The 19,582-nt window shown below is 36.3% G+C and overlaps 1 protein-coding gene across 4 annotated transcripts in view; it reads right to left on the reverse strand.

Annotated features, from left to right (window-relative positions):
* Window positions 1–19,582, reverse strand: part of Ecpas (Ecm29 proteasome adaptor and scaffold) — a 121,461-nt gene that overhangs the window by 6,680 nt on the left and 95,199 nt on the right. For all 4 annotated transcript variants that reach the window (XM_041656915.1, XM_041656914.1, XM_041656912.1 and 1 more), the window contains 15 exons: window positions 18,352–18,431; window positions 17,671–17,776; window positions 16,545–16,592; window positions 15,672–15,793; window positions 14,025–14,175; window positions 11,590–11,655; window positions 10,022–10,111; window positions 8,655–8,721; window positions 7,882–7,973; window positions 7,739–7,805; window positions 7,387–7,578; window positions 6,630–6,838; window positions 5,913–5,956; window positions 5,624–5,816; window positions 1,037–1,175 (listed from right to left, as the gene is read on the reverse strand). In XM_041656915.1, the coding sequence (XP_041512849.1) occupies window positions 1,037–1,175; window positions 5,624–5,816; window positions 5,913–5,956; window positions 6,630–6,838; window positions 7,387–7,578; window positions 7,739–7,805; window positions 7,882–7,973; window positions 8,655–8,721; window positions 10,022–10,111; window positions 11,590–11,655; window positions 14,025–14,175; window positions 15,672–15,793; window positions 16,545–16,592; window positions 17,671–17,776; window positions 18,352–18,431 (1,666 nt within the window). The remainder of the gene's footprint in view (window positions 1–1,036; window positions 1,176–5,623; window positions 5,817–5,912; window positions 5,957–6,629; window positions 6,839–7,386; window positions 7,579–7,738; window positions 7,806–7,881; window positions 7,974–8,654; window positions 8,722–10,021; window positions 10,112–11,589; window positions 11,656–14,024; window positions 14,176–15,671; window positions 15,794–16,544; window positions 16,593–17,670; window positions 17,777–18,351; window positions 18,432–19,582) is intronic.

Genomic DNA, 19,582 nt, shown 5'->3' on the forward strand with positions numbered 1-19,582 from the left:
TAAATAATTAGTACAGAGATATTCATTGGGACAGAGTGTAGTTCTCAGAACAAGACAAAGTATTTAGCATCTGCTCAAATTTAAGGTCTTGTCAATGGGCTGTAACTATGACTTGAATCAATAATCATGGCTTATTTCTTAATCCTTTGAAAAATATATATTTAATTCTGAAAATCTCTGCCATGAGTTTCTCAATAAAACAGTTATCACTTACTTACTATGGACTTGCTAGCAAGTCTAGCAATTTTGTGAGGAAGGAATTCTAACACTTTAGGCTTCTCAGAAAAGAGTTATGGACATAATCAAGAGTAAAAAACTCCTTTATAGTCAAATATCTACATAAAATGCATCATGATTGCTATGAATTCAATTGTATCCCCTAACATTCTTGTATTATACTAAAAGACAATATTTAAAGAAACCGTATGGGTAGATCCTAATCCAATCCCCTTACAAGAGATCAGGACACAGCAACAGAGAGAAAGGTAACCATTCAAAAGCTAAGTAGAGAGAAATCTCAGAAAAAGTCAACCCTATCAACAACTTGATCTTGAAATTTTATCCATCAAAATTAGAAAAAAAAAATTCTGTTGTTTAAGCCTTACGGTTTGTGATATTTTGGTTCTAAAAATATATTTTACTTTTATCTTATTTTGTATGTCAGTGTTTTTTCCACATGTCTATCTGTGCACTACATGGGTACCTGATGCTCCTGGATGCCCTGGGACAGGAGTTATAGATGGTTGTGAGCCAACATGTGGGTGCTAGGAATCAAACTCATCGGGTCCTCCAAAAGAGTAGCCAGTGGGTTAGCTATCTTTCCAGCCCCCTGTGATACTTTCTTAAAGTATCTCTCAATAATACAGCGATCCATGTACTTATTTGCTGATGTAAGAATAAAATAGGTATATGATAATTCTCACTATTAATATTTGGACTATATAAGTGTTATTACTAAGCAATGCAGAAACTCTGTGTTCTTGCTAAGTGACTTTTGGCTACAGCACTTGTACAAGTACTGTGTTCTGGTGCTTACGTTGAGTTTCTGGGTTTCTGGGCCATGCTTTGCCCAGGCTCTCGAAGGCGCCCAGCAGAGACTCCAGCTGCAGCTCTCTTTCCTTATCACCTTCATCTTCAGCTTTGCTGCTCCGGACTCCCATGCTTTCAAGTGAGTTCTAGGACAATTCAAAGAAAAGGAAAGAAAATTCTAGTATTTCCTTCTTCAAGGTTACACTTATTAAACAATCAGAGTGTAGAGCAGAAGATACTGACCAAGGACTAAATGCTAAGTTCTTTACCATGAGTTCTTCTGTTTGTACTAAGAGCATACATTTCTAATAAATTTGAGAAATACTTTCAAAATATTTGAAAATGAAAATAGAAAAGCTATATATGTACTATTTTGAGCATAACCTAAAAAGACCTGCATTTGAATCAAGAGAATTAAAGATGGAAAGAACTTGACAATGTTCCAAACACAAACCCTTGAAATCAGCTAGCAGGTGTAATCAGCTAGCAGATGTGATATTTCATTTGTCTGAACTTCAGAGAGTAAAACAGCCACACTGATCAGTCTTACAGACCAGGCAGTGGTCCTTTAATCCCAGTAGCCACACTAGTTTGCCATAGAAACCTGGCGTAGAAGTGCAGGCCTTTAATCTCAGCACTAGAGAGGAATATAAGACAGGAGGAGACAGCTCTCACAACACACAGTCTCATTCTGAGGTTTCCTGGAGGCAGAGTCATTATTTTCGGACTGAGGCTGAAGTAAGAACCAACAGCTGGCTGGTTTGCTTTCCTGGTCTTCAGGTAGAATCCCAATTTCTGTCTCTGGGATTTCATTAGTCGTGCTACAAATGGCACCCAAATGTTTGGAAAGAATTTCCACATAAAGTCTGAGAAAACTTTTTAAAAAGAATTCTAGACAGACAAGAACAGAGTCAAGAGCAGTTTCAGTGGCTGTCCTGACCACAGTAGGCTGTGTGCTGGCGGCAAGCAGAGGCATGGTTCCTTTAAAAAGATGACTTCCTGACTTAGTGTTAGCAGCAAAAACCTTGCAGTTCTTTTAAAGAGGCAATGCCATTAAATACTTATATGGTGTTTACAAGCAGCCAGTGGCATGTTTCTTGGTGGTGGCATGGACCTAGAAACTACACAGAGTTGTAGCAATAAATCTGGCTTCCACCAGTACCTCCACCATGAAGCTAGACACTCCAAAAAAAAAAAAAAGGCTAAGGAATGGGGTAGAGCCAGCCACTAAAGCTGCAGCTTTAATCCTAGCCATATTGCTGAGCAGATTAAAAATTCATGTGGTCAGAAAAAGATAAGAGATATACAGTAAAGGCAGATTAAGACCAAAAAAAAAAAAAACCCAAAACCTCTAAACAGTTTAGAGTATATTTAAAAATATGTGTAGGCTTGGGAGAGAAAAGAAAAAGTTTAGAAAAAGTCCTTTTAAAAAAAGAAAGAGAGTAGTCGGGAGTGGGGGCACAAGTCTTTAATCCCAGCACTTGGGAGGCAGAGGCAGGCATATCTCTGTGAGTTTGAGGACAGCCTGGTCTAGAGGTGAGTTCCAGGACAGCCAAAAATACAGAGAAACCTTGTCTCAAAAAACAAAAAATTAAAATAAAAATAAAAGAAATAGAGTTTAAATAGAATCTGGATTGTATGTTACTGTGCCATCACTGACTTGTTTAGCTGCTAGGGGAGGAGCAACAGTTGTTAAGAAGACATTTGATTGTAAATGCAGCTGGATTAATCCAACCTATATTTTTTTGAAAACGCCTTGACTTCAGAATTTAAGTCAAAGGATAGACAACTTTGGAGAAGAGGTTTTCCTTTCCCCCCTCCCCCACAGGAAATGAGAGGCTGTGGATTCATTCTGGGTTAAGAAAAATAAGGTTTGATCAAGGAAGATCCTCTGAAAAATCACTGATAGGAATGAATGGCCCAGATGATCCAACACTTCAGAGCACCTCTGTTGCTGTTTCCTCTGAGTTCTACATCCAGAACAGTTTCAAGACCACTTTCAAGATCAAGCATCACAGAATACTTTAGTCAGGACTTGATCATAATCCTAAATTTTCTTTAGGTCCCCATAAGATTATCAGTGCCCCTGATAAGTAGGAAGTAGCCTAGAAAATTACACCCACATTCTCCAAAAAAAAAAAAAAATGGATTATGGATATCTGTCTTTTTTTACACTGCTGATTTCAAGTTATTATAGATAATGGTCAGGGAAAAAGCTAAACAAAGGGAAATTAGATTCAAGGTTCTTGTTTTGAAAAGAAAAAAAGGAATATAGATAGGATAAAAGGGTAGATTATTGAATTTACTCTGAAAAGAAAAAGTGGAGGATATAGATATGGTAAGATAAAAAGGTAAGATTGTTGAATCTATGTTTAAGAACAACTACTAGCTTTAAAAGTTTTACAATGGATTGAATTTTTATATAATATATACAAATTTTGTATATTGATTCAAATTTGAGATTAATTTGGTTAGAACATACTATACATACATTTCTAATCTTGTTCAAGGAATTGTACCCATACAGCTGCTTTAACAATGTAATGCAAATTTCTAGTCTTTGAAAACTATTATTACCAGATTTTTAGGATAATAAGGAAATACAGGTCAGTAATTAGTCATCTATTATAATAGAATTTATAGTTACATTAGGTATGCTTTCAGGGTCAAACAAAGATATATTTTAGATAGACAGGTCATCTTCAAACACTTCAGAGATCTACAGAATATAGCATTTACGATGTTTTAATAGCATAGGCTCCTTTTTATGACAATGAGACATGTCTATTCCTGGCAGCACCAATCTACTTCAGAGAAGATTATGAGCATTGAAAAGCTCCATATGGAGTTTACTTTCTTTGTGGTAAAAGTAAGCCACTGGGCAAGAAAATGTCCTTGCATGGACTGTTGTCAGTATGCTGTCCTAACTGGACAAGTATAACACAAAAGAAAGTGACTCCCAAACATTGTCAAGGCAAGGAAGGACAGCCCTACAGAACATCCTGCTTCACAGAAAAGTCTATCAGATTTGCTAGGCCTATAGGCCAAAGATGGATGCCCCATGTTGCAGAGGAACTTTGAGTGACTGCCCAGGCAGCCAGCTGTTTCTGTCATTTCTCACATATTTTGGAGGCCGTTTTGCTTGCACTTCCTGCTTACTCACAGTTATTATTTCCTTCTTGGGTCTCTGAGGAAGTTAGAAATTAGATAGTTATAGTTCACCAGATGCAGAAAGCAAGTTATGATGGAAAGACTTTGGACTCACCAAGATAGAATAGATATTGAAGTATTTTCTCTAAATTTGTCAAATACAAATGGACAAGACATTGTTGATGTACTTATTTCCTATTGTATATAGTTTCTTTTAAAAAAAAATATTTATTTATTTATTATGTATACAATATTCTATCTGGCATGTATGCCTGCAGGCCAGAAGAGGGCACCAGATCTCATTACAGATGGTTGTGAGCCACCATGTGGTTGCTGGGAATTGAACTCAGGACCTTTGGAAGAGCAAGCAATGCTCATAACCGCTGAGCCATCTCTCCAGCCCTTGTATATAGCTTCTTATATTAGTTATAGTTTTTCCCTTTTATTCAGAGTAGAATCAATAATCTACCCTTTTATCCTATTATATCTAAGCAGGTACAATATAATCCACTTAATATACAAATCTCTAAAACCCATACATTATTACAGAAATACCTAAAAAGCCTTATTAGTAAAAAAAAAATAGGAATTAGAAGCAAAACAAGAAATAATATTTCATGCTTTAAAAATAAGTAGATCAGGCCAAAAGTGGTGGTACACGCCTTTAATCCCAGCACTCAGGAGGCGAAGGCAGGTGGATCTCTGTGAGTTCCAGGCTATCCTGGTCTACATAGCTACATGCTCAGTTCAGGACAGCCATCACTACATAATAAAAAGAGCCTGTCTCAAAAATAACCAAAACAAATAGACCAACTATATCCCTCTTTCTGTATGATACCCAATTAAAAAAAAAAAGTACTTCAGTTTCCAAACTAAGCCAGTCATATTTTTTTCAACCAAAGTTTCCCCAAGACAACACAGAGGTAAACTACACAACACACAATACTCCTTGTCTTCATACTAAATGATTACTTGGCATCTGTACATGCCAGCAAGGTAGAGTTTATTACGGCAGAAGCTGTTCATTATATAGGTATTCTCTCCCTCCTCCCACAGGAGGAAAAAGGGTACCCATATGAAAAATTACCTTTCCTAGTCTCATCAGCTGCTAAATGGGGCTATGGGCTAAGTGTTGGCCAAGGGAACATGAATCAAAGTGATATGTTTCCGTTTCCATAACTTTTCTTGAGAGGAATTATATACTTACTATGACCCTAACTTCATCTCCTCTGCCGTCTGCCAGAGACCCAGATAAACCATAGACCATGAGGATAATGTATAAGAAATATGATCCCTAAAGGGGATCCAACTATCAAGACAAACTTCCCTCTGTTTGAGGTTGTAATATTTTGGAAATTTTCTGCTACTTTACTGATAAACTTGTCCTAATAAAAACACATTACCAAGACAGAAGAAAACCTAGGATGATATAGGTAGCAATTACCTTCTTGATGAGGGGTATGACAATGTCAGAAAATTCCCGGAATCTGTCTTCTTTGGTGGCTTTCAAAACATCAGCTGCACAGCTGATTGCTACAATCTTGTATTTGAGATTCTCTTTGCAACACTCCTTCAAGACAGCCTGAAGAATTTCATTTGGGGTGGGTTGATTTGGCACAGACTTTTCCAACTCTGTACTACAGGATCCATACAAAAACATGAGAATAGTTAAGAAACGCTACAGCTTTAAGTTTCACATTAAGAAATGGTATGTTCATTAAAAGAACATTTACCTGCAAGCTGTCACCACACAGGCAATGGCTTTTAGTAGTTCTTCCTGGTAAGTTAAGGATGAAGACATACTATTAAACCTATATGTCACATTCTTTGCAATATGACTACAATCACCTCATTGAGTATTTTATAACCACCATGGCAAAAACTAACATATGCATTTATGAACATCACTGAATTCTACCCAAACTATGAATCTCTAATTCATAAAGGCTCAAGAACTTGTAACCAAGGTCACCAGGCAATGCACTATTATGACGACAATACTGTGGTGGCCACTAGGGACCTTTACAAAATAAGAGTACAAATATTGCCCCAATCTCATGTTCCACATGGAACACTCAATATACATATCTTTCTCTAGCCATTGTATAAAAGGTTTCCAATTCTCAAGCTCCAGAAATGAGCATCTTTGGTGCCAGGATTAGAAGCAGACCAATATGGCCAATTCTGGCTCTACTGAAGGTCAGTGGCCACAAAATGATGACCTGGTTTAAGAAGTAACTTGTAAGACTGAATATATAAAGTATTTCAATCTCCAAAATTACTATGCTTTATTCAAGAACATATGGGATGAAACATATTTTGATATAAAATGCCATAATCAGAAAAAAATCTTCCACTAGCTAGAAAACCTGGCTGTAAAAATAAGCCAAAGTCATATCCAATCAGATTCCTATCCCATACAAAGATGCAGAGCCTAATGGTTCTCTTACCTTTCCTGCCCATGTTCTTCCAGCCAGGCCTTGCACCAAAGCACTCAGTATCATTCCCAGATATGGAGGTACTAGAGAGCTTGTTTGTTTTGCGATTGATGCCATAGCAATTGCGCCCTGGGCTTTCATTTTCCAAGACTGTGACTGTAAAGCCTTCTGGGTTATAGTAATCAACTCCTGCAGGTATAATCGAATACCTCCAAAGGAGCCTAGATTTAAAAAGAAGAAAGAAAAGTTAAAACACCTCTCAAGTGACAAGGAAAATTTTTTTAAATCATTTTTAAATGTAAGTCAGTGCCATCTGTCTAAAGCAGTGACTGTCAACTGATAAAACACACCACCTGCTAAATAAAGGCAGAGCCTGCAGTGCTGCTTCTGTCTGTAAAAGCAGGAATTTGTGAACTGGACACACTACCGGGGATGTTATTTCAAAAAGTCATCATCATTAATGTGTACTAAGGTTAAAAACACAGCTCTACAATACTACTCTAAAGCCACATAAAAATCACAATTACACTCCACTAACCTAAGTAAAGTTCTACTTTACTTAGACAGTTTATATTCTCTCACAGAGGCAGCAACAAGTCAAAGAGAAGAGCTCTGAGTGGCACTTTGCAAACTTAGAAATTAGGATATACTAAAAATGAAATGTGATACGTGCTCAAGTCCTTAGAAAATTATGAATCAACAATATGAGTAAAGAATTACAGCTGTGTTCTTAAAAACCACATTTACCTTGTAACCATCATTTACTAACCAGGTACATTTTCCTGCCACACTTCAGTCCACAAGTTACACTCTTCTTTTTCAGATTTCTCCTCATCAGCAATTTCATGCATGCCTAGAAATGCCAAGGGCAGAACTTCTTTGGCATGGTTCTTCAATACATCAGGACTGTATCTTCCAATTGCATGAATAGTCAAAGCACAAGAGGTCTTGTAGATAGGTTCTCAAGAAAGAAGAAACCAAAATTTTGTTAGCATTTACTATTACTATTTTGTCAGAGTAAGTGATCTAAATAAACCAATTTAAAATGTTTCTACCGAAAGAGTAGTCTATTTGGTTAAACTCTAAATTTAAAATGTCATACAAAAGGAGAAGAAAGGTACCTTCTTTCTCCATATACCAGCCACTGAGCTTCTGCAGCAGCTTTTCAGTGCTGCTGTCCCGTGAAGTCTGCAAAACAAATAACCCTACTCACTTCTTTACAATTCCCAGAGCTGTACTTAACTGAGCAAGAAATCCAACTCACCCGAACTAAATGGCCCATGGCAAATGCACAGGATTTCTGAATTACACTGTTCCGATCTGTCAGGCCACTAAGCAAAGCACTCATAAGTTTACCTACAGAAATAAATAAAAACATCTGATTGTATGGTTGGCAAAGTATTTTGTTATGTTTCCAGGAATAAAAACCCCATAACCCTGAAATTAATCAGATTTACTGCATAGTAGCTTAGATTTTTATTTATTTATTTATTAAAGATTTCTGTCTCTTCCCCGCCACTGCCTCCCATATCCCCCCCCCAATCAAGTCCCCCTCCCTCGTCAGCCCAAAGAGCAATCAGGGTTCCCTACCCTATGGGAAGTCCAAGGACCACCCACCTCCATCCAGGTCTAGCAAGTTGTTGAGCTTAGATCTTTTGAATATTATTTTTACTACCTACTTTCTTTCATTCATTTGATTTAAAATTAAAAATTAATCTCTTTCCAAAATATTCTGGAAAAGGTACAAGAATGAGCGCTATATACAGAAACCCCACCAGGACTCTATCTAGAAGAGGAAAAAGATTCATTTTAAGTTAGCTATAAGTAGGAAAAAACAGCTATAAAGAATGAAAAGTACTTTTACCTCTTTACACAACTGAGAAACTTCCTGGTAGAACAATAAAAGCTTGCTAACAAAATGACTGGGTCAAGTTTGAGTGGAATCAAAACACATAAGCATGTCCAAATAATTTTTATTTTAAAACTCTGAAATAAACAAAACCATGAAAAAGTATCCACATACATGTGACAACTCACCTGAGTAAGGTGTTAGGTCCTGGGGACACTGAGTAGTTAAAGACACAATGACACTGGCACAGCCTCCCTTTAAGGTCACAAAAACAAAGGTCTAAATTTGAGGTCACAAACCACTTCTTTTAAGCACCAACAATTTAAAGATAAAACACACAAAGTCTAATAGCTCTTCTGGGATTCAATATAGAGAAAGGAAAACATTCTAAACTAGTTCAACAAAGATTACTGTTTTAGGAGCAAGAATTTAAGGCACTGTGAATAAACTCTCAGAATAAGACAAGTTATCACAAAAAAAATTGCATTAATAATTCCATCAGTTTGTATGTGTCCAAAGAGAAGAATAGTTCCTTATTTAATAGCTTTCTAAAAGCTAAAAAGTCAGATGTCCCTTGATTGAGTAAGATAAAGGCTATATTGCAGCAAGCAGAGCATCACATACCCCTTACAGAACACAATGTAGAAGACATGCATATGGAAAATATACACGGGAGGGAAACACTCAGATATAAACAGCTGGGGTTTTTCTCTTGCAAGGTAAAACTATTAGTGTTTTTATTTTTAGCTCTCTTTTGATTTAGAAATGTTAGTGAAGTAACTTTACCAAGAGAAGAAATGATTTATTCTTTTATAATGAGACGAAGCTCAGTGTGGTGATACATGCAATCCCAGCACTGCCAAGTTTGAGGCAGGAAGGCAGTGTGGGGACACCCCAGAGTGAGATTTGGTCTAAAATAACAACAACGAAAAACAACAGAAAAAAAAAAAGCAGATAAAGGCAGTATCTGACCTTTTTAAGAGTCTCAAAAAAAAGTTTTCTACACAAACACTTATTTACTCTTACACAAAAATTCCTAATCACTATCTAAAATGATTATTCCTTGACAGGCGAGTGAACTTATCCATTAACTGGTAATAACAGAAAATCCAAAAGCACTTACATGACAACCACAAACAATCCTACTAAAACAAGTAAGACAAGCAGAACATGACTGCATGTAAGATAGTACACCAGGATGAAGCTTATAATCCCAGCACTAGGAAATATAGGCAGAAGGATCAAAAGTTCAAAGCATCCTCAGCTCTACATGAAGTCTGAGACTAGACTAGGCCATAGGAGACCTTGTCTCAAAATATTATGCGCCCTTCACATGCATGTGCGCATATATATTACAGACACACACATTTTGGGTGTGGTGGCACATGCTTATGTCTTCCAATAGTAGGTAGCTGAGACAGAACTTTGAGTTTGAGGCCAGCCTATGCTATATAATGAATGAGTTGAAGACCAGCCTTAGCTGCATGACAACAACTTGTCTTCAAGCACATACACATACACAACACACACACACACAAAGAAAAAAAAATCTTACCTTAGTTCCAAGACCTACACCACTTCTGATCAGTTCACATAACCTAGGAACTAGCTCGCCCAGAACCGAAACATCAAGGTATTGCAGGCACTTTGAGAAAATAATAAACACAAAGGCAAGCCTAAGCAAATGATTAAGTTAGTACCATGTCTTCATTTAAAAACTACCCATATCAAATATATACCCACTGAATTTAACATAAAGTTGGAAAATCACTAGTTTGTTTTTCCTCCAGTTGAATTGAACAAAAAATGTACTAATGGGTCAACATTAAAAATAGAATAAAACAAAATAGTGAAGATTAATTTACTAAAAGAGGAAAGAAATGATTACCTAATAAATGACCTCTCTTTCAATCTTCCTCTACCAATCTATATCTAATGTAAAATGCCTCTATTAAAACTGACTTCCAAAGTGGATCTAGCCTACCTGGCCCCAAATAAGTCAATTTCATATATGACTCACCATAGCTTGTTACAATTTTTAAAATATATACTTCATTTATTTATGAATATTTCCAAGTGATGTTTGCTAAATACTCCTATCACTTTCCCCAATAATACAACTGAGATATAAAATTCTTAAGACTAAATACTCTTAACCAATCTGTGACCTGCTTAGCTTGCAAGCTCTTAACAATCACTACAGAAATGTCCAAAAGGTGGTTGCTGAGACTCCGAGAACTGTAGAACTCAGAACCTCAAAGAACTATGACCTCTTCACTATAAATATTTCTGACATCTGAAGCCCATCACGATTGCTCAGTTCCTGTCACCAACCTTCTGTGCTATCTATTTCATTAAAATTCCTCTAAGCTTATACCTTCATGGTCCTTTTCAAAGAATTTCTCAGAGGCAGGCAAAAAGTAATGATAATAATAATAAAATAAATAAATAACACACCTCTGAACCTTTCTAAACTAAGAAGACCAAAGCATAAATATACATGGACTTACAGATAGAGCTCTTAGTATGTTGTTTATATATGGACTTACAGATAGAGCTCTTAGTATGTTGTTTATACATGGACTTACAGATAGAGCTCATAGTATGTTGTTTATACATGGACTTACAGATAGAGCTCTTAGTATGTCGTTTATACATGGACTTACAGATAGAGCTCTTAGTATGTCGTTTATACATGGACTTACAGATAGAGCTCTTAGTATGTTGTTTATACATGGACTTACAGATAGAGCTCTTAGTATGTTGTTTATACATGGACTTACAGATAGAGCTCTTAGTATGTTGTTTATATATGGACTTACAGATAGAGCTCTTAGTATGTTGTTTATACATGGACTTACAAATAGAGCTCTTAGTATGTTGTTTTCCATGTAACACAATGTTGACTAATTCTGCTATCCAGAAAATTTAATTCTATTAGTAATTAAGAAAAATGCCCATAAATATGTACTTTTTATATACTAGTTAAAAACTGAAATTTTTTTCAAAGAGAAAATTGCATTCACAGTATTTTATCAAAGCATCCATCTCCCTTCAGCTTGTTTCATGAAGAACCGCATTTAAAGAGAAGAAAGGAGTGTTGAAGTTGTACTGGCCACTCACCATGTTGATTGTCTCCATCATGGGAGAGGACTTGGCAGCACTGAGGCGAGCACTGTCCATTGCAGCCTGAAGAACACAAACTCAAGTCACTCAAGACATTCAATTAGTTATCCATTAGCCACATAAACTCCAATTAAGAGTCATTTCCAAACTAAAGGCTTTTAAATAAATAATCAATAATGAAATCAGGTGAAAGTAATTCTAGTATCTTTTAACCTCACTTAACAATTTAACTGTACAAACAAACAAAAAAAAACAAACAGCTAATTATTCTGACACTTGTAAAAGGGGGGTTGAATTTGATAGAATTTCTGATCAATAGTTTCAATCATAGATGGATTTTACAAGCAAAATAACATTTCAGCTAAGCAAGACTATTAAATATTAACATTGGGTGAAAGATGACTATTAGACTTCTGTAAATCATATTCATTCTGGGAAAGACGTACTATCCTAATGATGAAATGTCTAAAGCAGTTTTCATATCCATACATATTAAAATTCTGGTCTAGTGATTAAAGCCTGTAACCTTTCAAAAAGAAAAAACAACTTAACTGTAAAGTTGACATCTCCCTAAAGATCAGAAATCCAGACAACAGTTAGAAACAAAATACATGGGCTGGTGGTACGCCCTACCAGTACACTGTATGCTCAGCATGCATATAGGCCCTGGGATCAATTCCTAGTACTGCCAAAAATCAACTAATGCATTCACTTATTAACATATAGCTATGGCTCTAATCAAGTCACTCAGCCTTCTTGGGTTTCAGGTTCTCTATCCACTCAAAAAGAGAATACACTGAATTTCTACACAATGTCTAAAAAGTTGTCTAAGCGAAAACACAAAACCCCATGACTTGGGGTGGCCTCAGGATATACCAGAGGAGTTTTGGCAAGGTGATGGTGTGCCAGAAACCAGAGGCCTTGAACCAGACCAATGACTCGTTGCAATGAACATTTGCTAGTAAAGCTGACTGGACAAAGGGGTCTACTATGTGACATACCGCTCCAGTACCACCAGAATAAAGGAAGATATGTTGGACAGACAGGAAAGATGGAAAAGCAAAGAGGATTTTGCTTTTTGTTTTGGTTTGTTTGCTTGCCTTTTATTTCTTTTGGGGGATGTTGCAGGGGTGAGGGGAAGATATGGGAGACTAGGAGACAAGTGTAATTAGGGTACATTATATGAAAATCCCAAAGAATAAAGAAATTATGTTTTAAAAGAAAGGAGGGTAGAGAGAGGAAGCTAGGCATAGAATAAAACACTATTCATAGAAGTATGTAAATAGTTAATGGAATTAGGGATTAAAAGTTTGTTACTTTATGTATGGGGAGAGACAAGCACATGTGATTATACACACTAACAAAGGCCAGGGTTACAGGTTATAAAATGCCCAATGTAGGTGCTAGGAACTGAACTCCAGTCCTTTACAAGAGCAGCTAATTGCTATGCTATCTCTCTAGCCCAAAAGTTAGGGATTTAGCTCAGTAGATACAGTGCTCCAAGCATAAGGTCTAAGTAGGACACCAGGGTGGAGGGGATAATAAGAAGGCTGGAGCTAAGAGAGTATAAAAAGATAATGGACAATGTCTATAAAAGAAAAATTCAAAATATAACAGTAAGGTTCTTGCTTATAAGGCTGATACTACTCAAATTTTTCAATAAGGAAGAGGGGATATAACCTTTATTATAAAATCTCCCTACAAAAATAAAACCACCTAACTTTAGTATAAATGAATTAAAAAGAATAAAACATAAACAGGCACTATGCACTATTTAATTAAAAAGCAGTTATACAATAATCAAACTCTGATTTTGTTTTTAAATTGACTATCAGGAGGCTTTGTAGCCTATGACTATGAAAGAATTTTTAAAAGCTGCAGGAAACTGTTCAAACAGTGGAAACCTCTAGGGGATTGCTTTCTACCCTTCCAGGCTGATTTCATTTTTCCTCAATAAATGTGTCATATACAACTTTTAGAAAATAACTAATCAAAAACAAAGCAGAAAAATGTTAGACCAAAGTCTCCCTCTAAATGTAATCCATTTCCTAAAAAATATAAAAGTAATTTTTAAACTGTTAAAATTATGTTAATAAGTTGTCAATTTTAGCTGAATGGTGGTGGTGCACTTGGGAGGCAGAGAGAGATGAATCTCTGAGTTAGTGGCCAGCCTGGTCTATAGAGTGAGTTCCAGGACAGCCAGGGCTACACAGAGAAACCCTGACTGATTAGGGGAGTGGGGGGGGGGGGATTGTCAATTTTTATCTAACAAGAACATATGAGACAGACAGACGGCCTTCTCCATTTAAAATAAAAATCTAAAAGTTCAACAAAGACACCCATTGCATGTAGTGTGAAGAGTGAAGGCGTCAGCAGCTACAGTTTGTCTATGGACACAGGGTGGGTCTGTACACTCACACTAACACACTCACCTTTTCTTGCTCCGTGGCACGGAGACTCAGATAATTGAGAACTTGAGGCTCCAACACACTTAAGGACTCTAGCAGCGCTGGGATGAGTTTGGGTGCATGTGGTTTCAGCATGGCTCCTGCACTTTTGCTGATCTTCACAAGGGTGTTAATGCTAGACACACAAAAGGCAAAATCTGGGTCTTCTGACCAAACATAAGAAGCCCTACAATCTAATGATGAGGATGTTCTGCCGCTGCATCAGGTATATAGTCATACGGTCAAAGCCTGATCCAGGCCACTAGGAAGTAGGGTTCTGGTCACGACTGAACCCAGGTCTCCTGGCACTTAAAAAAATTACAGATACTTTTCAGTAAGCACACATAAAACATAGAGAGGCCCAAGATGAAATTCCTTGTCCTCTTTATCTATTTCAACAACTAATAACAAAGGCCAATTTTAGTTAATCTGTAATTTCTTCATACATTTAAGCACCATTTCCCCTTTGCTGTTTTATTACTTTAAGCTAATAAAATTTCACTATGTATTTCTACAAGTACTTTATCCCTATCATAACATTTTTATACTTCTAAAAATACTAATAACTTATTCTCATCTAAAATCCAAATTTTTGATTGTTCCAAAAATTTTCAGGAGCTGACTGTGGTGAATGCCCATAAATTCCAGCAGCTGGGAGACTGAGATGGTGGCCGAGCTTGAGGCCAGCCTTGGCTACATAACAAAACTTTTCACTTTTTTTTTTTTCAAGACAGGGTATCTCTGTAGCTTTGGAACCTGTCCTGGACCTAGCTCTTATAGACCAGGCTGGTCTTGAACTCACAGAGATCTGATGGCCTCTACCCCCCCACCCCCGAGTGCTGGAATTAAAGGTATGTGCTGACTTGATTCTTCAAACTTTAACAGTCCCATCCTTGCTCTTTCTCTCATTTGACCACTGATAATATTCTAGTTGTGTTAACGTATCTACTAAGGCTAACCAAGGAAATGGTCAACTATTTTAAAAAATAAGCTTATGCCAGTAATGCCAACATTTGGACATGTGAGTCAGAAGGATCACTAATTTGAGGCCAGGCTGGGTTGCATATAGCAAATACAGGGCCTAAGTGAGCTACATGAGTAGACTCTGCTTCCCAAACAACCAAGGCTCTTCCACAAGCACTGCTGTCTGCATCTTACCCACCGCATCAGGCCTGTCATTTTACACTATTAGAGTCACTACTGGGCTCAAGTTCTGACAGCCTGAACCATCATTAAGTTCCACACCTGCCTTTTAGGCAGTAGGTTTAGGTACAATTAACAATCATCACATAGATTAGTTTAGTAAGGACAACAAAACAGTTGGTTACACCCAACAAGCCAGCCCCTGAGGACCTGTGGTGTAACAGGAAAATGTGCTTCCTAACTTAGGAAAGGGGCCAAAGATAATAGAATATATGCAACTCAGATTGCTAGTTGAAATCAAGCTCCCCATGAAATATGACTATAAAAGTACTATGACTCACATCCTTTCACAAATGCTTGAGTTATCTCAATGATTCTCCTCAGTCCATTTTCTGTATTTTTAGGAATCTGACATTCAAGAAAACACATTTTCTACAGACTGGATAGAAACTAAATAATTCTAATACATTCACTTCAACCAAACCACACCTGAGGGCTCGGACTTCCGTCACAGGACTCATCATTCCTTTGTCCAGAAGGCAGGGCAGGAGGACAGCAATGGTTCTCTGGCCAGCTGCTCCTTTGGCAGGGTCACACATTTTCACACAAACCTCACATACAAAGAGCATGGACATTAGTGAAGCTGGCCTCTCGACTATTACAGCATTTCTCTGGCAGTGCTTTTTTAGGTCTCTATTAGGGATAAAGTGAAAGTGAGTCTACTTTCTATGCCACGGTGGGGTTGGAGGGAGATAGAGGAATGGCCAAACTGGCTTCTAAAGATACGCCATATCTAAACAGAAAATCTGATGATATAGTTTATTCTCTAATGTTTTACTTTCTCATTTGTATAATGAGGAACAAAGGAGTTGAAGGTGTGATCTGGTAAAGAACACAAACCTAGACATGAAGGGCACCTGGATTCAAAACATACTTTTTTACTATTTAGTAATGTGATCAATGACAAGGCTTACACAATTAAAATGTAAATTACAAAAGTAATTCCAAGTGGCATACTATTTAGTTTCAAAAAAGCTTACCAACCTTATAAATTTGGGAAAGATATTAAAATAAAGACATTTATTGCTTCATTTAAGAGAGTAATGTGTTCTTCAGGGTCAAAGGAAAAGTATACCTCATGTAGATAGTCTCATTATTTAAAGAAAGCAGAGGTATATTGTCCTCCAGAAACACTACCTTTAGTGTTACAGAACACACTTTTTTATTCACTGTAAGAGCAATAAACTATACAAACCAATTACAAAGCAACATTAAGTCCTATGACAAAAAATAAATAAAGCAATGTGAAGTGTATGGTGAGTCCTGCCCTACTCTATCCCACTGTGAGATGAGTATTCTCACCTTGCTCAGAGTTTTCAGAGCTAGTTCTGCTGCTTTCCGTACAGATTCCTAAAAATGAGAAAAGTCTGGCATTATACATATCAGACAGCATTCATTTTTCTCTACTCTATAATGGGTAATTAACTACCTTAATCCTAATACAAAATAGTAAAACATAACTTTCAATAACAGGTTTAAGTATATAGTATTTCATTAGGTTTTTTTGAGCAATAAGGAACATATATTGCTTATCTATTTTTGCCCATACAAAAATGTAGTCATTAACTACAACAGTCCAAAAGTAAAATGTAGAATAAAATACACAAAAACCTCTGTGAAGATTCTAAAAGAATTAACATTTTTTAATAAATAAAGCAACACGAAAAACAAGCCTAGTGGTCTAATGTTAAGGATGTCAAAATATTTTAAAATGTAAATGATCCAGTACTTTAGTTGGATCTTGATCATCCTCAAAAGGTTTATGTGCTAAGGCTGGGTCCCCAGAGGGGCACTACTACAACCTCCTCAGAGATAGGGGAAGAAAGCATAGTTCACTGAGAACAAACCCTTGAAAGAGATTATGGGGCCGCACACTCTTCCTCTTTTCCTTCGCTTTGCTCACTATCCCAAGTAAATGTTTTTTACTCAGACTCTGACCTGATAGACTGCCTTGTCATAGGCCCAAACAGAGTCCATCTATGAGAAATAATAACCTTCAAATTACATTTCCCCTTCATAAATTATCTCAGCTTTATAGTAATATGAAGCAAGAAAATACGTAAGAAAACTGAGAGATATTTTTTCATTAATCACATTATTTAGAAATGAATGCTTAATTTTTCAAACTTAATCGTACAAATTACTTCCAAATGGGTATTTGCTCCTAATCCAACAGCATCATGAGATTTCTACTGAAAAAGGCATGCTGTAGCCACCTCCTTTAAAGTCACTTCAGTTTAGACCTAAATAAAGATACAAACTTGTGAATTAACATATACATCAAGGCTAAAATTTGGAGATAAAACTATGGTTTCCTAAAACTGTCTACACAGGGAATTTTGAAATATATGCATTTAAAAAATCTATAGTGTATTTTAATGATTCCAGTTTAAATTAATCTATATATAAATGTAGATTTCTATAATACCTTAATATCATCTTGTACTCTAAAAAGTGTTTCCCACATTTCTGGAAGTTTGTCAATGACGTCATCTAAAGGTCTTCCTCTCAATAAATCATTCAAAGCTAAACAGCTGAAAATAAAAACTTGATTTCAAATATATGTTCAAGCAAGTCCAAGTTTTTACTACCAAATACTAGACAATAATACAAACTCCATCTGTATTTCTAGTCCTAACCTCTTGCCCCAAGACAATTATAATTATTCCAGTATTACCTCAAATGTATCACATAGGACACAAATCACTAAGTGACAATTTCTACAACTATATAATTCAATCCCTTTGAATGATACACCAATACACTATTTTAACTCACCTATGTGCTCATATCACCAAGCATGTAAGAGGCATCAAATGTAAGAGGTATACAAACTGCATACACAAAGAAATTCTACCCTATTAAGTCATGAAATAATACAATTTGATGTCTACAGTTTAACAAGTGATCCACAGATTCATTAACTTCATATTTATATAAGGTAATTTAGGCAAATCATCCAGTAGAGTTCAAGTAGTTAAAAAAAATCAACTAAAAATTGGTGGTTTTAACTTAATTCTTGTTATACCATGTAAAAAATAAAAAACCTTAGAAATATGAAGGGGAACTTTCCAGCTCTATTTCACTAGTCTAATTTTCTAAGTGGTACCTGGATTCTCGAACACGCCACATGTTGCTGGTAAGGTTTTTAATCAAATCTTGAAGAATTTCTTTCAAATACTTATCCACCTAAAGAAAGCAAAAGATAAAATGAAAAATGTAAAATCCAACAATCAAATTATTTACCTCTCAACAACACTGATCATTTTTCTTTATTAAAGTGTCCCTAGGCCTCTCAGCCTATAAATCTCTCAGCACTTTGCAAGCACTCTAAAATGTAAATACAGATGATCCTTTTCCATAGTACATGAGAATAAAATCTAATCTCTTAGGCTTTATACCACACAACCCACTGTGACTCATCTTGTCTGGCCTTAGTTCTGTAGCTTGGCACATACTACTTCTGCAATCCTCTTCTATGTCCAACTTGAGTAACTCCTATTTAGTCATGGAGATTCAGAGTAGCCACCACTCAGAAAAGTTCAACCTACCAACTCTCTTCCATGTTCCTACAGCACCTTCTTAAGGTAAATCAAATCAGACAAGCCATTATTATACTGCGCTATTACACTGGAGACCTCAAAAGACAAAATGGTATCTCTGTACTTGAAGTTTTGTTTTTTGGTTTTGGGGTTGTTTTTTTTTTTTGCAAAAGTAAGTATAATAATGGTTCAGAAGGTTAAGTGAGTTTGATCTAAGCTTAGGTAATAATAAATTGATAGTAGACTCAGTTGTCACACCAACAGATCTAAGGACTCTAAACTTTTTCACTTGTAGTTAAGTTTTGTTATACTCACTTATATATTAGATGATCAAAACAGAGAATAACTCACCTAAAAGTAAATAAACAGATAGCGTCCCATATCCCCTGCTCATCACAATTGTGGTTCAATAGTTCACTTACTCAAAGATCATGCCCAAATCTCAAGAGCCAAGGCCTGTAATCCAAACTCATATCTGTAACTCCCATTATCCTATTAAGTCTTAGTTGACCCAGATGCACCATATCCTATCCTAGAGCTAATAGAATTCAATGAGCCCTCAAAGTTGAATGCTCAAGTACCAACAACCATGAGTGGGAATATACTCTGTGTCGTATGTAAGAAAGAGGACAGAACTACAGCATGTTTCAGGTCTTGTAAGATATGAGAACAGAGAAGAATGAGTGAATTTGATCTAAGCTTTGGTGATAACAAATTGATGGTAGACTCAGTTGGAACAATCAACTGGAAGCTGAAAGTAGTTGTGCACCCCTGTAACCTAAATTATTCTGGAGGCTG

This window comes from Microtus oregoni, unplaced genomic scaffold (assembly GCF_018167655.1).
Source record: "Microtus oregoni isolate MIOR12 unplaced genomic scaffold, Mior012 000008F_ref0000371, whole genome shotgun sequence".
In the NCBI taxonomy this organism is placed as follows: domain Eukaryota; kingdom Metazoa; phylum Chordata; class Mammalia; order Rodentia; family Cricetidae; genus Microtus; species Microtus oregoni.